Here is a 25,498-nt window from a genome sequence, read left to right as displayed (position 1 = left end):
TAGTCTGTTATATCTCTTTGCTACATTTTAATGGATATACTATCTATGACTATAAAAATAATATTTTTTTAATAAAATTTCCTACCTTTATTAATTTAAACAAACGATAGACAAAGCAGAAAGTTTATATATTACATGTGTGTGTACATATGCAACTATTATTATTAGAGGAAAGACAGTTCGGGATGCCTTATTTTTTCTTGATATAATGATAAGAAATGTGTGTATTATACATATAGGTATGTATTATATGCATGGGGGATCACCAACTTAACAATAATTAAAATAAAAAAGAGGGAATGCTTAGAAAATATAAGGATACATACATATTTGTTGTGTACCCATAATATATGCTATATATGTGTAATATTGTTTAATTGATTAAGTTTATGGATAAAAATGAGGAGTAAAAAAAAAAATAAATAAAATCATAATGTGTATATATCCCCAAAGGGAATAATAATTACAGTGTGCATATTTTAGTATATTAGAATATACGCATAAAAATAAATGTGTGGATAGGAATATAAATAAACAATATTTAATTTACTTTATATAAACTAATTTACACAAATGTGAATAAATATATTGGTAAAATGGAATATATATCCTTAGATTGTTTTCTATGGAAAAAATGTGTTATATCCATAAACATAAGGAATCCAAGTAAGAGACAATGGATATATATATAGCATGTAGTAGCACGCTTGTGTGAAATATAAATAGTTTAAAATTAATTAATAGTCGAATTTATGATTCTTCACGTACATCCTTAAAATATGGATGTTCCATAGCTTCTTTAGGAGCTATTCTTTTTGCATGATCATAAATAAGCATTTTATCTATAAGATCGATAACTTCATCTTTGGCTATATCCATGTTTGATTGATTTAAAAAGTGAGACCATGGTTTTCTTTCATATTCTCCTAATATATTTAAATAATGTGGTTTTAATTTAATATTGTATTTTTTTAAATATGCATGTAAATCTTCTGTACCTAAAACTTTAGCTATTTTAACTAATTGGTCATAATTATCGTGTCCACAAAAAAATGGTTCTTTTTTAAAAATCATACCAGCTAACATACAACCAAGACTCCATATATCTAAAGAATAATCATATAATTGTAAATCTATTAAAAGTTCTGGTCCTTTATAATATCTACTAGCTACTCTAACATTATATTCTTGTCCTGGATGATAAAATTCAGCAAGTCCCCAATCTATTAATCTAATTTGTTTATTTTCATGATCAATCATAATATTGTGAGGTTTAACATCTCTATGCATTATACCTTGACTATGACAATAATCAAGAGCCTTAAGAATTTGGTATATATAATAACGTATATCTTTATCTGTAAATTTAGGATATAATGTTTTAAAATCTATATTATTGATATATTCAAAAATTAAAGATGGGGTTTTTGTTACTGGGTCTTTTACAATATCTAATAGTTTTATAATATTTGGTCCACCATGTAAATTTTGTAATATTTTTATTTCTCTTTTTATTTTTTTTTTTTTTACAGGTTTTAATACTTTAATTGCACATAGTCTATTATATTCAGTATCATATCCATTAAACACTTCACTATATTTTCCTCGTCCAACTTTTTTTAAAATTTCATATCTGTTAGGTTTATTCCATTGTAGTTCTAAATTGTCATAGTCATAATATTCTTTAGGTTTATGAATATTGGCATCCGCATAAAATTTAGGTATATATATTCGTTTGTTTATTGGGTTTGTAGTCATTATTCCTTTACTTTGTATTAAAATATGTTTAATTAAAATGGTATAAAAAAAATGCAAAATAATAACACAGCTATATATTTCGATTAATATGTAATCTATAGAATATGTAAATTTGGAAACTCGGCTTTAAATAACACAGTTGAAAAACTTAGGTTGTTTCCTCAATTGTGTTCAAGTTATTAAAATTCACATACACATATATATATGGTGTTTGGGTCATAAGCCTGTTACTTTTTTTTCAATATATTTGACTTGGCTAGATTGTACATATACATATATATAATTACTTTCAAAGCACTGATTAAACGAGATTAAATTTGTGCTTATATCAAATGATTAAAAATTGTGTGTTATTTCAAATGATTAAAAATTATGTGCTTTTTTAATTCAATCCATGTAAACATATTCAAATATGTATTTTGTAAAGGTAATGGAAACAGATTGTAAAAAAAAAATTTAGAAATTTTTGCTTAATTAAAAAATATGCATAGGATATAATTTATTTCTAAGCATAAATATTAGCACAATAAAATATGTATAATCTTCTTAGTGATATATTTTTCTTGAATTTTAAAAACTATATAGAGAAAATAAAAAGAAAAGTTTTTAATAAGTATAAATTAATTGGTTCTTACGAGAAATCGATAATGCATACATATTTATATGGATGTATGCTTTTTGTTTTATCTTATATTTACGTAATATAATGATAATAAAACAATTATAAAAATATATTAAGATATATGTTTATTAAAAAAGGAAAAAAAAAACACAATCCCAATTTGATTATATATATTATGGATCCACATGAAAATTATCTTAAGCATTCTTATCATATATAATTTATAATATATATAAAGTAAGTATTATATACAAATTAAATTTACTGCCTATACCAAAATATATATATACGGGTGTTTTATTTTTTTTACGTATATTATTTCAAATAAGTTATAATATATATATTATATATAATATATATGCAGTAGGGTATAAATTTTTTTAAATAAAAATAAAATAATAGCACAATAGACTAATATATATACCATGGCTTAGTATAAAATTATTTTTTTTTGCCGTAAAGCACAGTTAAGAATAATATAATATTTATACCATGTACCTTTATCCTGCACCCGCTACTTTACCTTCTATTTGTAAATCTCGTTTGTACATGTTTAGTAAAAACTTACAATTTATCAAACCAATAAAAAACAAACAATTTCAAAGTCAAACAAGACTAAGCTCTTTTGAAAATAGTAAAAAAAATACAAAAAAATAGTTAAAAAATTGTGAAAAAAAATCCATTTTATTTGTCCTAGGTTTGCAGTTATTTGGCTATTTCTGCCATGCCAATTTTCCTTTTTGATATTTATATTTACAATTTAAATTATTACTAATTTTATAAATTTTCTCAAAATATTTGAATAAAACGAAGGATAAGAAAATGGTAAAATTATCTTAAGTAAAAGAAGGGAAGAAAATATAGATTTTTTTAAATTAATGTGTATATAGAGAATTAAAGCCCATCAAAAATTATATATAATGGGTAACTTAAATATATTTAATCCCATATAAATGGTACATATATATATTTAGCAGTGATAAAGGAAAATATACTATTTATATTTTATTAATTTCCCTTTGGCTACTTTTTTAAATGTTTAACAAATTAAAAATTCCATGTTTTTTAAATAAGGTTATGTATATGTCCATATGCAAGCATAAATAAAAGAAAATATTCAATGATAAAAAAATTATGAATATGTATGTAGTTTTTTATATAAATTTAATAAAAAATACTTGATGGTGTTGAACAAATAATATTAATATTACAAAAAAATATACACACACTTGTGTAGGTATATTATACATAAGTATGTATGTAACTTGACACTTAGTAAAATATATTGACTTGGGTATAACACACACATATATATATAACTTTCTACATATTAATGATGTTTTATTTTCTCATTTTTGGTGACCTAGTTACGATCCAAATTAACATCATGGCTATCAACAATAATTGAAACAGGGCCATCATTAATTGTTTCAATATTCATGTAACATCCAAATTTTCCTGTTTGAATTTTATCTTTTTTATATTCTTTTATAAATTCATTGACAATTTTATTAAACATAATTAAAGCATCATTTGGTTCTTTAGCCAAATGAAAGTCTGGTTTATTACCCTTTTTTGTATTAGCAAAAAGAGTAAATTGTGAAACAAGCATTAATTCATAATCCATATCTTTTACACTTTTATCCCATGTTTTATTATCATTTGACCATAATCGTAATCCTAAACATTTTCTAATTATATATAATGCATCATTCCATGTATCATTTTTATGAATTCCAATAAAACAAATTAACCCTTGTTTTATTTTACTAAAAACTTCTAATTCCTTTTCGCTTCCTTTGGCTTGTTCTTTATTCACACTTAACACTACACCCTTTACTCTTTGAATAATGACTCTCATTTTATTTATACATATCTACGTGTATCATAAACAGTATGAGTTTATAGGTTTTATTTTGTGTAGCTTACACTTAACAATTTCCCTTTGTGGGCCTTTGTTTTAAACAATATATTATATAGAATTATATACTTTAAAAATATAGTTTATAATTTTCATTTATAAGAAAAATGCATAATTTTATTATAATAAATTATATATTTTTTAAAAATTTAGAAAAAATTAAAGCAATAAAATTCTATAAAAACAGTGGCACAAAATTATATAAAAGAATAAACCAAAAAGAGAATTCTATAAATACAAAAAAAATTATTCTGACATTGCTAATGGATTAAATAAAAAAAATTTTTTAATATGAAAAAATAATGTAACTTTTTTTGATTTTCATAAAAAAATACAACATATATTATAAATTATAGACTAATAAAATAATCCGCAAATTTGAGAATATATTAAAAAGTTTATATATATTTTTATCCATGTTTTGTATATATAATTTAAGCATAAAAAAATTTAGTTTATAATAATGTGTAGGTATATAATTCATTCTTTTTTGTATGTTAAATTGTGTTAATTTTCTTTTTATTTTGTTTCCTTTTTCTTATTCTTTTTTCCCTTGTTTCGTTTGGTTCCACTATTTTGGGTTTTACTCTCCTATAATAAAAAAAGAAAAAGAAAGAAATATTATGAACATTTTTGTGTCTAAAATTGAGAGACATTCATACGATAGAGACAAATAAAAGAAACTCTTAAATCTGTTTTCAAAAAGTTAGCACTCCTACATTTTCGGTCTTTAAGGCAATATTTGTTCTGCGAAAAAAAAATATGAATATATGATATATATATATATATATATATATATAATAGGACTGAATAAACACGTATATATTTCACATTAAGGCACAAGAAACAAAAGATATATATAAACACGCATGCATATTTGTAGGTGTATATATGCACTATACTTTTTTAGTCTGATTTTTTTTGTGGGAATGTTATATATTTGTATATCCCTTAAGAATTGTGGAAATGGGGATGGAGTTATTTGTATATTTGCTTTTTTCAATATCTTAGTATAACAATATGGATTTAAATTATTTTCATAAGTATTTACATATTTAAAATAATAATAATCATCGTGTAAGTTATTATTTTTTGTATATTCTTTCTGTTCTTTATATATTTGTTCTTTTTTATTTATTAACATTTTATTTAATTTTTCATAATATTCATTATGTTTAATTATTAGTTGTTTGTTTTCAAAAGAATGGATATCATAATCATACATTTTTATTTTATCAACATCATTAATTAAGTTTTCTTTTTCTCCATAATTTATGCACACATTATCAATTTGGTTGTCATCATAATTTGTATATTTGGTGAGTTGATTCGAAGTTATTTTAGTTAGTTCATCGTCTGTCATTATATTATTATCTTCACACAAAATACCATTTTCATAAGTCCCTAAAATATTTTGAGTTTCAATAGGATTTATATTACTGTATACGTTTTCAACTCTCTTTTTTTCTTCACATGCTATCGAATTATTATCATCATCTTGGTTTATATTGGCAGAATCCTTTTTTTCATGGCAACAATCTTTACCTTCCTCTTTAATGCTACATTTGTAGGTATTTATGTCTTTATGTTTAGATTCTTGGTATTCATAAGGTGTAATAAAATTTTTTGAAAATTCTGATTCATTGCTTTTATGTATACTATGATTTATACTTATTTTATCGAAATTCTGTTCATTTTCACATATGTTAGAGACATTGTTTTCCTCGTTTTTCTCTTTTACATGATCTTCATTATTATAAGTATTCATAGAATATATTTCACTTTGGATTTCTTTATTCTTAAACCCGTTTGAGTATATATCATTTTCATCTTTTAAAGTATGATCATTTTTATTTTCTTGAGGGCATGTAATTGTATTACTTGTTATATTTTTTTTATCATTGCTGCATATTATATCATGCTTTGTACCTTCATCAATGTTACAACCCTTTGAGAATAAGCTATTAGAATCATAATCTTTTAATGAATAGCAGTTACTTAAATTGTCTACATGTTTACTATTCATTTCAATTTCGTTTATTTCTTTATATAAAATATTTTCATTGAAGTTAGACCCTTTGATTATTTCATTTTTACTTAGTCCATTTGATATGATTAATCCATTTTGTCTAGATTTTTTATTGCAGATTTGGTCACTAATTGTTTCTAAGCTATTTGCACTTTCAGAAACAAATTCATCTTGACTACTACTATTATATCCATCACTATCATGTGTATAATCCGAACTTTCATTTGTTTCCTTATATGGGTATTCAAAGATAGAGTCATTAAACTTATGATCATTAATTTTTACTTCTTTTTCTAAAGAACAATCTGATACTTCATTTTGACTAGTATTTAAAAGGGACTTATCATTTACTTTACTAAGATATACGTATGTACTATTTTTGTTTTTTTTATTAGTTTTATTTTCAATCTCATTTTGTATATCATCTTCTTTACCCTTTAATGGTTGTTCATTATTTAATATATTATTTAGTATATTACATTTTTTATCATAATTATTATTTTTTATGAATGTATGGACATCTTCTTTTTCTTTGTATACATCATTTTTATTCAAATTTGAATTTAATTTATAAATATGTGAAACTATATATTCCATTGGTGGTATAAAAAAAAAAGAGGGTTCATTATAACTGTCATTTTTGTTTATTTCTTCATACAACCATTTATCATTTGTGCCAGTATAAACATTACTTTGATCTGATTCTTCTTCATCTTCTCGTTTTTGGGGTTTGATAAATATTTTTTTTATATTATTGAAACTTTTGTGGCATATATTTCCACATATGTCTATAATTAAATCTTCGATATCTGAAAACTCTGAATTTTTAAGATGATATTCTTTATCATTTTCTATAAAGGATATTAAATCATTATATACATAACTTAAAAATAGCAAATATTCATCATTATCCTTTATTTCTTTTTTATAATTTTTTATTTCTTCTTTTCTTTTTTCAATATCTATATTATTTATGTCTTTTTTTGTTATGGTTTTGTTTTTTCCTATGTCATTATAATTATTTCTTTTAAAAATATTAAGAAATACATTTTTGTTAAATATATTTTTATATACATAATCTATAACTACTTGGTCCTTACTTTTTTTTTTTGTATCACCCATTTCTATATTTTCTACATTATCTGTTATTAGTCGATTTTTCATTTTTGCGCTCATTGTTATTTTTATAGGTATCACCGTTTTGTTTGGGCTTTTCAATTCATATATTTTTATTTTTGTATATAAAAAAATTTATTTTTGTGATAAAAATTTGTACATTTGTATATAATACATATGTATACTTATATATAGTTATAAAAAATTTATAAGCTTCTTTAATTTTTAGTTTACATAATCATAGTTTACTTTTTTCCCAAATTGCAATCTCTAATTATTTTTATTATTTTTTTTTTTTTTTTTTTTGGTAGCTAGCTTTTTTCCTCTTTTTTAATTATTCGCATAGCTATGTAGAAATATATGCAACTATCTGTAAATGCATATATGTCTATTTTATTATAATATTAAGAGACGAACTAGTGTTGGGAATAATTTAAAAACATAGAAACGAGTATTAATCTGTTCTACTATTTTGTTTTCCTGTGTGTAGACACTTTGGAATGATATATTATTTAGACAATAAAATTAATTAATTAAAAAATGTACATTCAAATTATGATTGAATTCAAATAAGTACATATGCATCACTAAATGCAGAAATGTATGAGCTTAGAAAGAGTTGAACTTTCAACAGAATGAAAATATTATATGTTTAAGCATTTATACAATTGCTCTTAAACAACAACACTACAAAAAATACAATAAATATAGATATACAATTATATATAGACTTTCATATATATATGTACCTTTACAAATAGTACTTAAAAAAATAATATTCAATGATTGATTTTTAAGACAAATCTTAAAGATGGTTTTTAAAAAAGAAGTTAATTTGCCAGCATATTTATAGAAGTTCTTATATATTATGCTTTACCGATTTTGCTGATACATTATACATATATATTTTTGACATATATATAATGCACAATAAGTGCACGTAAAATTGTAACCATATAATTATTTTGAATGTGTGTTTATAAATTTCTAAACATCATAAAAATATATTGGATGTAGAAAAAATATAATAGCATGTGTGCAAATTCCACGAAAATGTAGACATGTTGTGAATGTTGTATAAAATTTTAACTAATATAATTTGCTTTCTACATTTTTTGGTTTTCATTTATTTTATATTTAATTAATTATTTTTAACTTTGGATTTTTTCATTTCTTACAAAATTATTGGAGATATTATTAGACCCTCAAACATAGGATACATGAAAATCTATTAAATGTGAAATAATTATTTTAAAAAAAATGAGAAATTACGCTATTTTGTTATAATATTTTATATAGCAACGGATAAACGGCATTACGGTAAAAATATGTATGTATATACACACTTGCACACATGTCCACACAAAAAATAAAAAGAACCAAAAAGTTGAAAAACTACGCAAATAAACCATTTCTATATTCTTTATATAAAATGTAAATTAATTCTACATGTTTATTAAAAAAATATATTACACAGGAATATGGTTATTAGGTAGTTTATCATATAAATATTTTCAAAGGGTAAATTAAAAAAAAAAAATACAAATAATAAATATACTATAATGAATAAAAATAATTACAAAACTAAGAATTATAAAAATATTTTGTGATAAAATACTTTATTTATATAATCTTTATTTTTAAAAATCCATAAAAGAATTTTATTGCTCCATTATAGAATACACAGCATTTTGAAGATATGTACTATATATCTAATGATGTGTTTAAACAAAAAAAAATATTAAATTAAAAAAATAAAATAGCATAATGTAGTAATAAAAAAGCAATATAATAAGTAGTGATATAATAAAGATATTAAATTATTATTATGACTAATCATGGGTATGTTAGCATAACCAGTGGTACTTGATCACTATTAAATTATCAAATTGGATTATTATTATATAATTAATTTTCAGCCCATTTTGTATCTGCTAAAAATGTTATGGTGCAGCGGCTACTCCTTTTCCTTCTATTGAGACTTTTTGTGATTTGGTTACTCGTTTTAGTAGTCTCATATTATCAGCCAATTTCTTAATTCTACTTTTTGGTAAAATCTTTTTATGAATATCGGGTATAGAAGATGGAACATTAATTAAAAATGAACATTCACTATTATAAGGTATAGAAGCATGTCTTTTTAATTCATTTTGTTCTTCTTCTTTTTCTATAGATATAGAATCAGGTATTAATGTTTTGGCTTTTTCAAGTATTTTTTTATGATATTCAGGATTTTCAAGTATTCTTTTTTGTCTTTCTTTTGCGAATTGTTTATAATTTGAATTTATTCCTATAATTGGTCCCATCCAATTTTGTAGAATACTTTTAATAATTTTTTTATTTTCTTCTGTTTCATCTTTATGGGTATGTAAAAATGTCATTATCTTTCCCAGTTGGCTACCTCTTAATGATTTAATTGTTATTGGTAATTGGTGTATGACTTTTAATAAATTTGTTCTTATAGTAAAATTAGGAAGAGTATTATTTGGTAATGGCATTAACCATAAAGCTAAAACATGATATATATTTAATTTCATAAAAAATGGTTTCCATTTAGGTTTTGTTAATATTTTACAAACTTCATCAATTATTTGAAGTTTAGCTGTTGCAGGTTTTTTTTCTTTCACATTTTGCATATCTTGTTCATGCATTAAAATCATTTGATTTAAAACATTTTCACAATATTGTAATCCATCATCTTCAGATATTTTTTGAACTTTTTTTCGTTTTGATTTTAAACTTTCTAATATATCATCAAAATGTGTTCTTTTCTTTTTTTCCGATTTATTCATATCTATAGTATCATCACCATTTTCTGCATCATATTCAACAATACCAAGCTCATTACGCATTCTTTTATTTGATTTATTTTTTGTTATATCATCATTAATTAAATCTTCATCCTCAAAATCGTCAAAGTTATCAGAATCTTCCTCACTTTCATCTCCTTCTTCAGCTTCATTATATATTAATGAGCTTTTTTTTAATTTTGATTCTTTTTTTTTTTTTTTTTTCGACTTGTCATTTTTCTGTAACTTGACATGTTCATTATTTTCTTCTTCAACACTTTCATCGTCATCTCCAAAAATGTTATCCTTATCCTGGACAGCAGTTTTATTTTGTTCAGTATTTTCATCCTGTTTATTTTCCTCATCATTTTCATCATTGCTTTGGTTACTTTTATCGTCATCGTTACTTAACTTTTTCAATTTGCTACTTTTTTTTCTTTTTTTTTTGATTTTGTTACTTTCATTTAAATTCTCTTGGTCCTTCTCACCATCATCATTTTCTTTCCTCGAAGTTGAGCTTTCATTGGTTTTTCTTTTTTTTTTCGAAGGCGATTTCATCATAGCCTTCATTTTTTTTTTAAAGTTTTCAACATTATTTTCTTCTGAAGGATTTTTTTCATCGAACAAGCTTTCTTTATTCAATGATTCCTCTATATCTTTGTTATCGTTTGCCTCCATTGTTTTTTTATATAAGTTTTATCTCTTATTAAATGGGATATGTAAAATGTATGTCCGTATATATAGATAAATTAATCTACTTATTATCTGCGTATTTATCTATATTTTTTAAAAATGATTTATAAATCTATTCATAATAATGCATTTCATTATTTTATACAATTTTTGTGATGCTGGAAATTGGTTTTTTTCCGGCTATGAAATTCGGATTTCTATATTTATTTGCTATATTTGTATATACCCCTTTTTATGGAATTATGAATTCCTAAAAATACTTTTTTTCGAATTTATTTACTCCTTTAAAAATGGATTATTTAACTGTGAATAATCTTGTATTTTGAAAATTTTTTATATGAATTATTATTATTATTGCTATTATTTACAATTATTATTACTATATTATAATTTTGTTATCTTAAAGCTAAACATGAAGTTGTATATTAAATATATCCAAAAAAACAAATATTATATTATATATATTTTTTTTTAATTATAATAACATTATTGATAAAAAAAAAAATAAATTTTCACATATATATATGCGCTAATTATAAGTTAAAAAAATAAGCATATACTAAAAAAATATCATTCCTATTTAAAATATATATATTTTTTTTTCTTATTCTGGTAATAAAATTTAGTGTAAATTTAGTATATTGAAGGTGGTAAAAAAATGTATTAGCATAATATAATTATATTATGCATAATTTTACGAAACAAAACAATTTGATTGATATGTTTTTAATTTTTTTTGTTCTTTTTCTACAATTTAAATATTATTTAAACCTTTATGGTAAACTAGACAAGTATATAAAGTTAAGTAAATATGTAGGCTTCTTAAAATACATTTTACAAGAATATAAAAATAATATTGGGTTATAAAAAAGAAAAAGATATTACAAATATTATGATATTTATAAGGAATGTTATTCGAAAATTTAAGTTTATTCAGTTTTTGTTTTATAGGGAGAAAATGAAAAAAATTATTTAATTGTAATTTTTTTAAAATAATTAAGAGAATTTATAAGAACATATATAGCTGTTGTACACGCTTTAATTTTTTTTTTTTTTTTTTTTGGTAATAATTAAATTTATGAAGGGCTTATAAAAATATGTGTAATATTGTCTTACAGTTTTATGCAATATTTTTGTGTATTTTTTGTTTTTATTTTACATTTCTACATTTTAAAAATGGTGATATATTTTTTTTAAGGAACAATTTCTTATAATTTGAATATTTAAAAATGAAAATAAATATATATTGTATAAGTATTTAATTGTTTGTTTTGTTTGTTTGCTTGCTTGTTTGCTTGCTTGTTTGTTTGTTTGTTTTGTTGGTGAGGAAGATAACATATATACCAATATGAAATTACAAAGGCTTATATATTATATGAAATTAATATATTTTTGCTAAAATCATATGTTGTTAAACCGTTTGTTTAGACATTTTTTTTAATTAATTATATACTGTATTGGCTATTTCTCTATAGCTATATATATATATTTATTAAAAAAAATAATTATATTTTTTGCTTTTGTGGTATAAATTTTGAAAATTAATACGTAATATTTGATGAAATGTTACACTTTTTATATTATACATGTATAATAGAAATTTAATTTTCTATATATAATATATATTATATGCATATTTATGGGGAATATGAAGACATAAAGGGAGTAAAGTATGGCAGCCGCATTATGTTACTTTTCTCCTAAGGGTGAAGCATAATTGTGACAAATATACATATATATATATGTGTGTGTGTGTATATATGCTTATATAAGCTTATTCTTAAGTTCGTGTATGTTTAATATATTTCCGTATTTTGCATTATGTGTGCCTGAATTGTGAAGATATGGAATATTAGTAATGCATATAATTTTAGCTTATTGTCAAACTTTAAATAGGTATACTATTAAAATATTGTCATTATGTTTTTATTACTTTTAAGAGAGAAAAATATCTCTTATGATAGAGAAATTAATTGTCTAATTTTTTTAGAGTGAGAGAAAGGAGGGAAATTTTAATTTTTGTTAACGTTTTAAAAAGGGATTTACTAATTAAAGACGCATATATTCAAAAAATAGAGAATTTATATATTAGGAAAAACGGTGTGAGAATAGACATATATGTATTATATACTCACGAAAAAGTAAATAAGAAAAGAAAAAAATATATAAATATATATGAATAAGTATATTCCCTCACAGTGCCTAATTGGTGAAGGGTAATCAATTTAAACTCCTTCCCATAAAAAAGGAAAAAAATGTTCAAATAATATACACGGAAAAGGTGAATAAACGGATTATGTGTATATATTCTTTTTTGATATGATAAAAAAAAATACAAGTTTGATGAAAACGATAGAACAAAATGAATGAAATGAAAGATGAAAACTATAAGAGTGTTTCGAAGGCAAAATATCCACAGTCAATAATGATGGATATGTCAAGATCGTACATGAATAGACAAGATAGGATAAATGCGCTAAATTTATATATTCAAAAATCATCGTATAATCCTCAGTTTATTCAAGAGGAAGAGGAAGAAGATGATGAGACAGAAAGTGAAACATTTGGAGATATATTATTTAAAATATTAACAATTATATTTCCTAATTTGTCACCATGGATATGGTTTCTTATGCATTTTATAATGAATTTGATTATAGTATGTATAAGTTTAAGCTCTTTATCTGAACCTAATATAACTGATCAGATATTAGACCCAAAATATAATAGAGATTTTATATTTGGTAGTATATTTTCTTGTTTTATTATATTATTTGTTAATATAGCATCTTTTACAATAATTATGATAATTCATGCTATTATTCAAAAAGTAATTATAGAAAAGTTATTACAGCCTAGTGCATTATGTTCAGCTTTTTATAATACAGTTGATCCAGAAATTGTTTATTTATTTTGGTCAGCTGTTCAATTAATATATTGGCGTAGTAATATGATATTAAAAAATGGAACAAATGAAAATGGGAATTATTATATATTACGAATTTTTGGATATAAAGATGCTGATAACCCTTTTATGTTTTTAAGTACAATACATTGGTATATAACATTCCCATTATTATTATATATAGTATTTGCTGCACGTTCTTTATTTTTATCTATAATATCCTTTACATTTGAACTTGGGTTTTTGATGAATGCTCATGATTTATTAGAAAGATATTTAAGAAAATATGGTATTTTGCGTCGATTTAATATTGAATGGTTTATGTTTATAGCTGACAAACAGGAAAATATTCGATCCCTTTTTGGTCATGAATTATATCAAGATGAAAAAGTAATAAGACAGTTAGAAATAGATGATATGAGTAACCAATTTATTCAAGATAAAGCAGAATTATTATTATTTAAAAATTTACCTCGAAATTGTACATGTTGTAAAATATCATTAAATAAAAATAAACAGAATGCTATGAAATTATTGTTACCATCTATTTTTGAACCTAAAAATATTGCAAAATCCGAAATTTCTTCTATCAAAAATTGGCTAGCTTGTCATTATGTTGTTAATACACATCCTATCCTTTTCTTATTAAATAATAGTATATCCTTAACTAATAAAGAATCAATTAAAAATGGGTCTGATATACTATTTAGACAAATTATTATGTCTTTAAAAATGTATTATCAAGAAAAAAATGATACATATGCATTTACAGAATCTCCAATGAATATTGTATCTTTTGAAGCTATGTCATCAAATAAGAACATTCAAAGTGTAAAACTAAATAAGGATCACACTCGAGTAAAAGTACAAGGTTCATTTCCTTATCAAAATAAAGACCTTTTAAATAGTCATAAGGTTGATTCTGATAATAGGACTCAAAAAAAAATTAACTTGGAAAATATTTTTAATGACATTGATCAAGATGCACCATTAGGAAATTCATACAATAAAGAACATTCCGAAATAAGGGAAAACAAAAGAGTCGAAAGCCGAAGAACTGATAAAAATATTAAGAGTAGTAAATTGAGAGATCACGACGACGACGATGATGATATATATGACAGAAATGCAAGTGGCAGAAGATCGAGTGGAAAAAATAAACCCAAAGGAAAACAAAAAAGAAATAAAAGTATTAAAACAAATAAAAATGATGATATTGAAAGGGGAAATGAAAAATATGAAGAAAACAGAAATCTTGATGATGATAGGATAGTTTCATCACCATTATTAGAAAAAGATTCAAGAGGAAATAAAAATAAATTAAGGGAAAATTCAATAAAATATGAACATTTACGTAAATATTCAAAAGATGACGAACCTGAAATAAATAATAGAAATGATGCAATTGATACATTAAAAACATTTGGAAAAATGGAAAAATATAAAGACAGAACAATAAATTCACGAGAATCAGCATATTCAGATAAAATGCAATATAATGTAGAAGAAAATGGAAAACAATCTAAAGAAAGTACAACTGTTGAAGGAACAAAATTTAATATTTGTATTACCCCTTCATTGTCAAATATACAAAATATGGATACAAATAAAAAGGTAGATATATCTAATGAAGGATCTATAAATGACGACTATAATAATGGCAATAGTCAAAAGATCATTTCAGGAGATGAATGCTTAAAAACAAGCGATAAATTTGGTGTAAATGAAATAACAAAAGATGAAGAGGGTTATTATCCAAATATAGAAAATTATAAAAGTATAACTGTTCAGATTAAAGATTATACTATTGATGATGTTTTAAAAAAAAAGTGTACATCCGATTCGTTACACAAAAGTGAAATAGGAATAAATGAAAATGGCAAAGATAGGAAATATTATTCTCAATCAAAAGACAATTTTTTAAATACTGATACATTGAAAAATGATAAAGAAGCTGAACGAAACGAATTAATGTTTAGTAAAGAAAAGAAATTTGGTTCTTCCCTCTTTTTAAAGGAAAATAGTAATTCACAAGATAAAAATACAATGGAAAATAATTTATATAATTTGGAAAAAGAAAATAGTAGTTTTGCAGCTGGCCCTATCAACCCTAATGGAATGTCTCAAAAGATGCTCATTTTAAAAAAAAATATGAATGGAAATGATTTGGGAAAAAGTAATAGACAAATGAGAAGTTCAATAAATAAAAATACTTATATATATAACTCTCGTTTTTTAAATGATGATTTGAATATATTAGAAAGAAGTGATATGGGAAATGCGAAAAGATTAAAAGAGAATAAAAAGGGTCGTTTTTCAAGTTGCTTATGTTTAAGAAAAGATAAAAAAGAAAAATTTAGTAAAATAAAAAAGGATATATCTCTAGAAATAGATGACCCATTTATTTCGAATTTTAAAAGTCCTATGCAATTAAATATAAATGGAAACGAGTTTATAACAAAAGAAATGCTTGAAGTATTTTTAAAACCAGATGAAGCAGATGAATTTATGAAAGAATTTGATTTATCTGGGCATGGAAAAATTGATATAATTATGTTTAGAACTGCAATAAAAAGAGCAATAGCATGTAGAAAAAAGTTTATAAAAAGTTTAAAAGGAAAAGAAAGTATATTAAAATTAGTAAGAAGATTAATGTCAATATTAATGTCCTTTTTAGCATCTGTCGTGTTGTTATTTATATTTGGAGTTTCAGCTGATACGATTATTGTTACTGGTGCAGCTTTTATAACTGCTGTAACAGTTATACTAAGTTATATGTATACAAGTTTTATAACATCAGTTATATTTATAGCTTTTTCTAATCCATATAATATAGGAGATAGGATAAGATTGGATGGGGGTGAAGCAATGTATGTTAAAAAAATAAAAACATATACTACTGAATTTGAAACAACAACAGGAAAAATTGTTATATATGAAAATTCTAAATTAAGTAATGCAAAAATATATAATGAAAGTAGGTCAAAAAATGCATATATAGATATAGCATTTAAAGTAGATATTAATACACCATTATTAGCATTAAAAGAATTAAGAAAAAGTTTACAATTTTTAGTTGATAGCAGACCTAGTGATTTTTGTAAAACAAAAAATTTATATTATGGATATTCATTACAACCTGGCCATTTTTATGAAATAAGTTTTTGGATTAAATGTGTAGAAGGATGGGGAAATTGGAGAAAAGTATTTGAATTGAGAACAGATATATATGATTTTATAATATTACAATTAAGATTATTAAGTATATCCTATAGATTACCAACACAAAAAGTTGGCTTTACTGCTCCTTTAAATGTTATATCTAATAATGCCAATAATAACAATAATAATAATAATAGTAATAATATAAATATTCCTCGAAATAAGCAAGGTAATTATTATTCTTCCCCTCCAAAAGACCCCAAACAAGCAGTATTTACTTCAGAAGTTAAGCATAGCCGAATGTTTTATGCACCTTCCTTTGATAAGGACAATGATATATATGATAATAATTTATTTAGAGAAGAAAAATATCAAAACATGCACAATAATAATGATACGTTTTTTTATAATAATAATAATAATAACAATGCACTTCCTCTTTGTGATGATAATATGAGCATATATATGAATGGGGAAAATAGAAATAATTGTACAACCTTGAACGAAAATAATCACATGGATATGTCTTTCATGAACAATAATGAAAACAGGTTAGTGCATAGAAAGACAATTCAAAATGTTAGAAAAGTTAATGAATATTTTGTTAATTCTAATAGATTCGCTAAAGCCGCAATGAATAATCTCCCTAATAATATTTCAGCATATCAAGGCAATTTTAACATGTATACAGAAAAATATAAAAGTTCAAATTTAACTGATAATGCGAAAAAAAATTGTAACACAGATACGGAACTTAATATGGATGGAAGTTTCATAAATCAGCCATCTCAGGAAATAGAACTAAAAAATGGCCAAACCGATTTTTTGGAAAACAAATTGACAAATAATAATTATTCTAATAATAAAGATTGTGATAGGATAATAAAACCCGATAGTATTATAGATGATAGACAAAATGGAGGGTATAGAAATATTGAAGAACAAAATAGAATTCAGCTTGGTGGACTAAACAATAATGAATATTCACCTAAACCATTTACTACATCTAACCAATTTGATGGAATTACACAAGGATGTTATATAAATGAACCTAACAGATTTAATAATGCTTATATAGGAAATAATGGAAACAATATGGGTAATAATTATTATGAAGGAATAACTTCAAAGGGGCAATATAGCGAAGAGTACACAGAAGAAATAAATTTTAATGAAAATAATTATTTGTCTTATGATAGTTCTTCTGGTTATGACAGTTTTGAATGTGTTAAACAATTTTCTAATCTTCATTATAGAAATAGTGAAAAAAACAATGATAAAAAAAATACAAAATATACCCTTAATAAAAAAAATAAATAAGATAATTTCAAAAATATATTGGCATGTATATATGTGAATGAAGTTAAATTTTTAATTTTCAAAATAAAAGATTTTCAATGGCGTAAAAAAAAAAGTTATTTCAATAATGTTTAACTTTCCGCCTTTGTTTGAATTAAATAATATGTACATATGTGTCTATTTTTTGAATCCGTTTGTAATTTCATTTTTTATTTATTTTATTTGAAAATTTTATGAAAATTATGTTTATTTTTAAATTATTTTCAGTCCTATTTTAATCACAAATATGCATGCTTACACATACTTTTTCTCATTTTATCAGTGACTTCAAATTATTATTCCTATATTCTTACCACAATAAATTAGATATATATGCATTTTATTTATGATTAATCTATTTGTTAATTGTCTAGCTAGTTTTACTTTACACGCCTAAAGTGAAATCCTTTTTTATATTTTATAATTTTATTTTTTTCATAATTCCCTTAATTTATGGAGCAATTTTTTTTTTTAATTTTGATTTTATAAACTTTTAAAAAATAGTGAACTACTCCATTGCTATGGCTATTTTAATATGGAAGATGCTACATATATATAATATAGTGTAGTATAAATGTATTACCATCTTATTTTTAATGAGAATATGTATCCCCTTAAAAACGTACTTTTCTTTTTTTACTTTTTCTTTAATGTTTTATAAAATATGAAATAACATAATATTATTATTTTATTTTTTCGATTGACAGCTGTAAATTTCTTAGCTTAGTTACAAATGACACCGAGAAAAATATAAATATTTCTTTTTTTGTTTTTAGATAACTAAATGATGTGCTTCATAAATGAATATATATTGGTGTATTACCTTTTTTTCATAAAGTCAGCAATTTAAAAAAAATACATAAATTAACTTTGTTAGAAAGTAAACGAACATGATTAGTGATTTTGAATAATTAGACAAAGGGTGTAAATAAAAAATGCATTTTATTTTTATCATGCTTAATGAAAGTTTGAATTATTATATTAAATTGGTTATTATATAAATTTTCGAAATTTAAAATTTATGCATATTTACACACATATCTTTTTTTGTATAATCGAAAGCAACAGCTCTACAAAAATTTAATTTATTATAATAATTTCATGTTCACTATAATTAAAAAAAATTATATTATTCCTCACCATAATAATAAACAGTTGCATGTTTGTTTAGCAACTGTTGTTAAAATCGAAAAATATTTGAAATATAGATCATTTTAGACTTTATAAAAATGGAGTTAAAAGGATATAAATACCTCGAAAAGATTGTTTGAAAATTAAGTTGCTTTATAATTTTATTTTTTGTAAATAGCATTACAACTATATTTCACTATTATCATTTTCCCGTTTATTATATATATTTTTTTTACTTTTTTATTTCAAAATGTCTTTGAAAAATTTTAAAAAAGTTGACAAACGAGAAAAATACAAATATCCAAACTATTTGATAAAAATAAGAATATATAGAAAATCGGTGTAAAAAAGAAATAGCAAAATAATAATATATCTTGCACCCCAATAATAAAAGAATATATAAATAATTGTAAATTTCAAATAATGTGCCACAAAAAATGACGTTATAAAAATAAAAAAATTCTCCAACCACATAAATAAACATATAGAATGTTTATTAGCCTAAAAAAGTAACTAATGTTTATCAAAATAATTTTTAATACATATCCTATATTGGGATTATAATGTGTTTTTTGTTTTTATTAATTTTTATATTTATAGCATTTTTATAATATCATATGCATATTTTAGCATGCGTGCTTATGTGACTATTTTTTTACACACAGGATAAATCTGATGTTGTTGAAAAATATATGCACACACTTAAGAAGAAAAAAAAAAAATGTCGAAAATAATATATTACAATAAAAAGAAAAGAAGAAAATATAAATAAAAAAAATATAATATTTATATACTTTTATTATACACATAGTTATTCTTTTAATTTTATTTATAGAACATTTAGTCTATTTGAAAAAATGTCACTTAATATTTTTATCTTCAACCTTTTAGATTTACATCTTTAATTATAAGAAAATAAAATTTGTTTTACATATATATTTGAACAATACTTATATTTTATATAATATTCTTTAAACCCTATAAATTTATTCATTATTTATTTATATATGTTAAAATCATTGTGATTAAAAAATATGTGTAAACCCAATGCAAAGCATATAATGCTTTATTTGCTATAATACATTATCAATAATTACAACATAAATACTTAATATTTTTTATTTGTTTCTTTTTTGTATATAATACCTACAGTTTTGTAGTTACATATAATAAAATTACCCCCATTTACAATAAAACAATAGTATTATTAGTTAATTTTTTTTTATTTTAGTAATGATTACATAAATTTCGTTGAATTTTTAATATAAATTGTATGAAAATTATTGGAAGTACATTTGCATAGCATTTTATATGTACCTTAGTAGTTGTACATATTAAAATATATGTGTGCTTGTAATATAACCATATATATTATACACATTTATGCACATTGTAATTTAGCCTTATGTTATGACTATTTTTGAAAGAAGTACTAATAAATCGTGTGATAGAAACATATGCTAAAGTTGTGTTTTACATAAGTTGTAAATTTATTATGCATGTTCAGCATTTTGTTTTGTATAAAAAAAGAACTTTTGAAAATACGATAAAAATTTCAGTATTTTATGCTTTTATTAGTTTTAATATTTTATAATCTATATTACTTTTACATTTTTAATATTTCATTTAAATAGTTGCAGTTAGTTATTATTGTTATGTGGTTGCAGTTTATTATATTCGTCTAACCATATTTGTATGCATTTATGTGAGTATGCATTCATGTGAATATGCATTTATTTTGACTTTTAATATTTTTCCTATTTATATTTTTTTTTGTGCATGAAATATTAGCATAAAAGGATAATTAAAGAGAGTAGAACTGCATAAAAAAGTATTTCTTTAAAATATATAAATGCATACATATAAATATATATGCATATGTCTGTAGAAGTATTAAAATTATGCAGTAACTAAAATGCATATATATGATAAGATTAAATTTTAGTATGCAGCATATGAAATACTGATGATGCTATTTTATTAATATAAATATGCATAATATATGTGTATAGTATATTGTATTTTTTTTTATGATATATAATTCTATAATTTTTAAAATATTTTTATAAAGAGCAGTATTTAAATAATTATTTTGCAGTTTAAACATATACAATAACTATATTATATGCATTTATATATGCTTTAAAAGATAATTTTTGCAGTTTTGTTTTTTTTGCATGTTTCCTACAAAAAATGTGTAAATACATAGTGATATATGTGTATTCAAAAAAAACTATATTATTTTAAATGTTGCTTTATTCATTTTTTATAAATTATTTTTCAAATTAAAAAAATAACGTGCACCTATTTTATAAGAAAATTTATATGTTGATATACAAAGCACATATGGTGTTGCGTATGTGTATATTATTAAAAACATAAAGAATATAAATTTTCTACATGCTACATATTTATGCCATGATATAGCATAAAGCTATTTATTTTTTAGCAAATGCATTTTATTTTAATGAATACTATTTTTTATGCTTTTAAAATAATTTTTTTTCAACATAACTGCATAAAAACATGTGTTTTTTTTGGTGCATGAAAACACACATTGATAATTATTATAACATCCTGCTGCATGCAAAATTTATGTAATTTTTCTTTATTCATACATTTATAATATTTTTATAAAAAATATATTTTTGCAATATTCATATTAGTATGTGAATATTATTACATGCACACGGAATAAGGAATCTTTTTAATATTTTGTTTATGAAAAAAAATAGAACAAAAAAAAATATAGAATGCGTAATTTTTTTTTACATAACATTCGGTTGTAGAAAAATTAAATGAACATATTTTTTTCGATTGTTGTAAATTTAAATGATAGCATTTAATATTTTTTTTTATGTTATTTTTTTTGTGTTGACAATGTAACATTCATATTATAAAATGCGTATTATATTGTTTACAACATATATATGCGTTTAATATTTACATACAGACTAATATATATAATATACAATTATTTATTTGCATATATTAACACTATAAATACACATTTCTCCACATGTGGAAAAGGAACATGCATATGATTGAACAATTGTTTTCCTTTTTATAGTAAAAAATAAAAAATAAACATGTATACAAATACCCCAACCATCGAAAAACGGAAAAATATAATAAATATTATTTTACGCAATATTTATATTACTTCTATATATTTTTATGTTACTTTTTGATTAAAATTTGATGTCATTTTATATTCCTTATTTTTTACAATTTATATCAGTTATTTTATATGTATGTTTTTGTTCTTTCAAACATATTTTGTAAACATATATATATAGTATTTTGCTTGTTGTAGCACATGTATTTATTTATTATATATAAATAAATGTATGTGTAATAAATTTTATATGGAATGTAAACCGCGTTAATTTTTCATGAATACAAATTATATAACATTTTACAATACTATATAAAATACATAAAATATAATTATTTAGTATTTTTTATTTTTATCGAAAGTGGTGAATATTATTATATTTTTTAATAATAAAGAATGATGTTATATTTTTGCTCTTATATCATATTATTTTTTTTATGGTGATTGTATTTTTTATCTTCATATTGAGCGTTATATATATATAAAAAAAATATATATATAAATACAAATATACATATTATATATATATTACTTCTCTACATACGGTTATGTATGCATATGCCACAATATAAATAAGGTATCCCTAAAACATATTATTTATTAAAGTGATATGCCATATTTATATATATATATAAAATATGCTTATGGATACAACATATTTTATTTTATGTATAGCATAAATAATTACATGTAGTATAGAAACATACATATGTATAAAATTGTTATTTTATTTATAATTTTAATATGAAGTATTTATTTATCTACATGTATATATAATTATATATATATTTGTGTTTTTATGAAATTGCATACCGATGAAATAATAATAATTTTGATGTTATTATATATGTAATATTACGCTTTTTTATTTTTATAGTTGTGCATTTCGTGATATAGCTACATAATAAAAAAAAATAAAAAATAAAAGTTTGCATATTTTTTATGGCATGTAAATAATTAACTGTATTATCCATATTCCCTTCTTCTATCATGCAATGCATGGCTACATGTATATATTTTTTTATTTTTTTATTTCCATTTTTTAAAATAAGTATTTCTCTCTATATGTATCTATCTATATAAAATATTTTCTTTTTTTTTTTTTCAATTATTATTTTTTTTTTTTCGTATCAAAAAGTGGTTATACATAGATAATATACTTTTTTTTCTACAAAAATATTTTTGTTGTGAAGATGTGTTTAATATAATATTTGTATGCACATATTTTATGGATATAAAAAAAAAGATGTATATTGTCGTAAAAAAATATTTATTAATAATATAACAAAATAATATTTATTTATGGCATATTCATAAATAAATACATGAAAAATCGATATTAATATAATGTAAAGTTATTTTTTATTTTATATTTTTTTATGTTGGCATATGAATACAGTTTACTATATATTCTCCTAATTTTTATGGCATTTATGTTTTATTATTTATTGTTTGCATTTTGTCATATTTTTTAAGTGATATTATATATATTCTATTATTCTTTTGCTAATATATATAATAACAGTAGTAGATTTCTTGCTCTACAAACCTATTTTATATTATTGTTTATATCTCCAAAAAAATACATATTATATATGTACTATTTATTATACTATCTATATACATTCATAATGATGTAATATTATTAACCGAAATTTACATTTTTTTTAAATATATTATTAAAGATTAGTAAAATATTAGATATATATACTTTGTATATATGTATTTTTTTGTATTCAATTAAAAACCAATTGAAAAACAAATGGAAATTTTGTATAACGTGCTTATATGTATACTGAGTATAAATGTGATTTAAATATATACATATAAATGTGTATAAACTATAATGAAGTTAAACCTATCATTTTCAGTTTGACTTTATATAATTTACATGTACATATATATTATTATGTATTATAATACTTTATTCCGCAATTATTAAAATACGAAATTTGTATGTATATTTAATGAAATGTATGCCAATATATAAATATATTTGAATATATTTATATATGCGTATTTATGTAAATAAAATATTTTTATGTAAATACATGGCATAATTTTAATTGTTATAGTTGTTTAACTGCTAATTTTTTAAGAACGTTGTAGAACAAATCAAATTGTTGCATATATGTATATGTATACACAGTTGTAAATTTCTATAATAAACATTATATACATACAAGTTTATTTTTGTTTTTTATTTAATTGTCATAATTTTTATACATATTTTTATTGTATTTTTAATTTTAGGCATTTTTATATATTTATATATATGTATGCCAATTTTATTATATGACCTTCATTATAGTTGTCGTATTATTTTATATTAATATTTTTTATTATTTTTTTTTTTTTTTGTTTTATATTTTCTAGCTATTTAAGAAAAAAAAATATGTATTTTTTTTTCAAGCTATAATATTTTTAAATTGGTTATATGTATTTTTATTTATTTTATAATATACAAATTAAGAATATATATATATATATATACATATATTTTTTTTTAAAAATATTTTTATATGCATATTTATATATGTTATTTTTTTTAATGCTTGTAAATAATTAACATAAGCATGTGCATACATAATACATATATATATTTATTTATTTAATTTTTAAAACATAGACTTTGTAAAAAATATATTATTGTATACATTGTGTATGCATACATATACTTTTATAAAGATAATTATTAATAATATATATATATATTTACTTATGTAGAAAAAAATAGACGTTATAATATGCATATATATGTATACATATTTATATTGTTTTAATGAGTATTATTTTTTAAGTTTATACCTAGAGTTGCATAATATTATAAGTTTCTATTTGTACTCAGGTTTTTTTTAACAAGCATTTTATTGTGTATTTTCATACATTTTCTTATATTGCATATTTTGTATGTGA

The 25,498-nt window shown here is 21.7% G+C and overlaps 5 protein-coding genes across 5 annotated transcripts; 1 reads left to right on the top strand and 4 right to left on the bottom strand.

Annotated features, from left to right (window-relative positions):
* Positions 1–750: 750 nt before the first annotated feature.
* Positions 751–1,758, bottom strand: PVVCY_0900770 (casein kinase 2, alpha subunit, putative; the record flags this gene model as incomplete). Its single annotated transcript, XM_008626418.1, has 1 exon — positions 751–1,758. One exon carries the CDS (start codon positions 1,756–1,758, stop codon positions 751–753), a length of 1,008 nt encoding a protein of 335 aa, XP_008624640.1.
* A 1,985-nt stretch (positions 1,759–3,743) lies between these two features.
* PVVCY_0900760 (D-tyrosyl-tRNA(Tyr) deacylase, putative) lies at positions 3,744–4,241 on the bottom strand (the record flags this gene model as incomplete). Its single annotated transcript, XM_008626417.1, has 1 exon — positions 3,744–4,241. One exon carries the CDS (start codon positions 4,239–4,241, stop codon positions 3,744–3,746), a length of 498 nt encoding a protein of 165 aa, XP_008624639.1.
* Positions 4,242–4,820: 579 nt separating this feature from the next.
* PVVCY_0900750 (conserved Plasmodium protein, unknown function) lies at positions 4,821–7,506 on the bottom strand (the record flags this gene model as incomplete). Its single annotated transcript, XM_008626416.2, has 3 exons — positions 4,821–4,892; positions 5,021–5,048; positions 5,204–7,506. The coding sequence occupies 3 exons, from the start codon at positions 7,504–7,506 to the stop codon at positions 4,821–4,823; spliced, it is 2,403 nt and encodes an 800-aa protein (XP_008624638.2).
* Positions 7,507–9,389: 1,883 nt separating this feature from the next.
* On the bottom strand, positions 9,390–10,913 carry PVVCY_0900740 (IWS1-like protein, putative; the record flags this gene model as incomplete). Its single annotated transcript, XM_008626415.1, has 1 exon — positions 9,390–10,913. One exon carries the CDS (start codon positions 10,911–10,913, stop codon positions 9,390–9,392), a length of 1,524 nt encoding a protein of 507 aa, XP_008624637.1.
* A 2,377-nt stretch (positions 10,914–13,290) lies between these two features.
* PVVCY_0900730 (mechanosensitive ion channel protein, putative) lies at positions 13,291–18,315 on the top strand (the record flags this gene model as incomplete). The annotated part of the gene is made up of 1 exon (XM_008626414.1): positions 13,291–18,315. The coding sequence occupies one exon, from the start codon at positions 13,291–13,293 to the stop codon at positions 18,313–18,315; it is 5,025 nt and encodes a 1,674-aa protein (XP_008624636.1).
* Between the last annotated feature and the right edge of the window lie 7,183 nt (positions 18,316–25,498).

Source organism: Plasmodium vinckei (genome assembly GCF_900681995.1).
Source record: "Plasmodium vinckei vinckei genome assembly, chromosome: PVVCY_09".
In the NCBI taxonomy this organism is placed as follows: Eukaryota; Apicomplexa; class Aconoidasida; order Haemosporida; family Plasmodiidae; genus Plasmodium; species Plasmodium vinckei.
The sequence above is the reverse complement of the archived record's forward strand: the minus strand, read 5'-3'. Positions and strand labels throughout refer to the sequence as shown.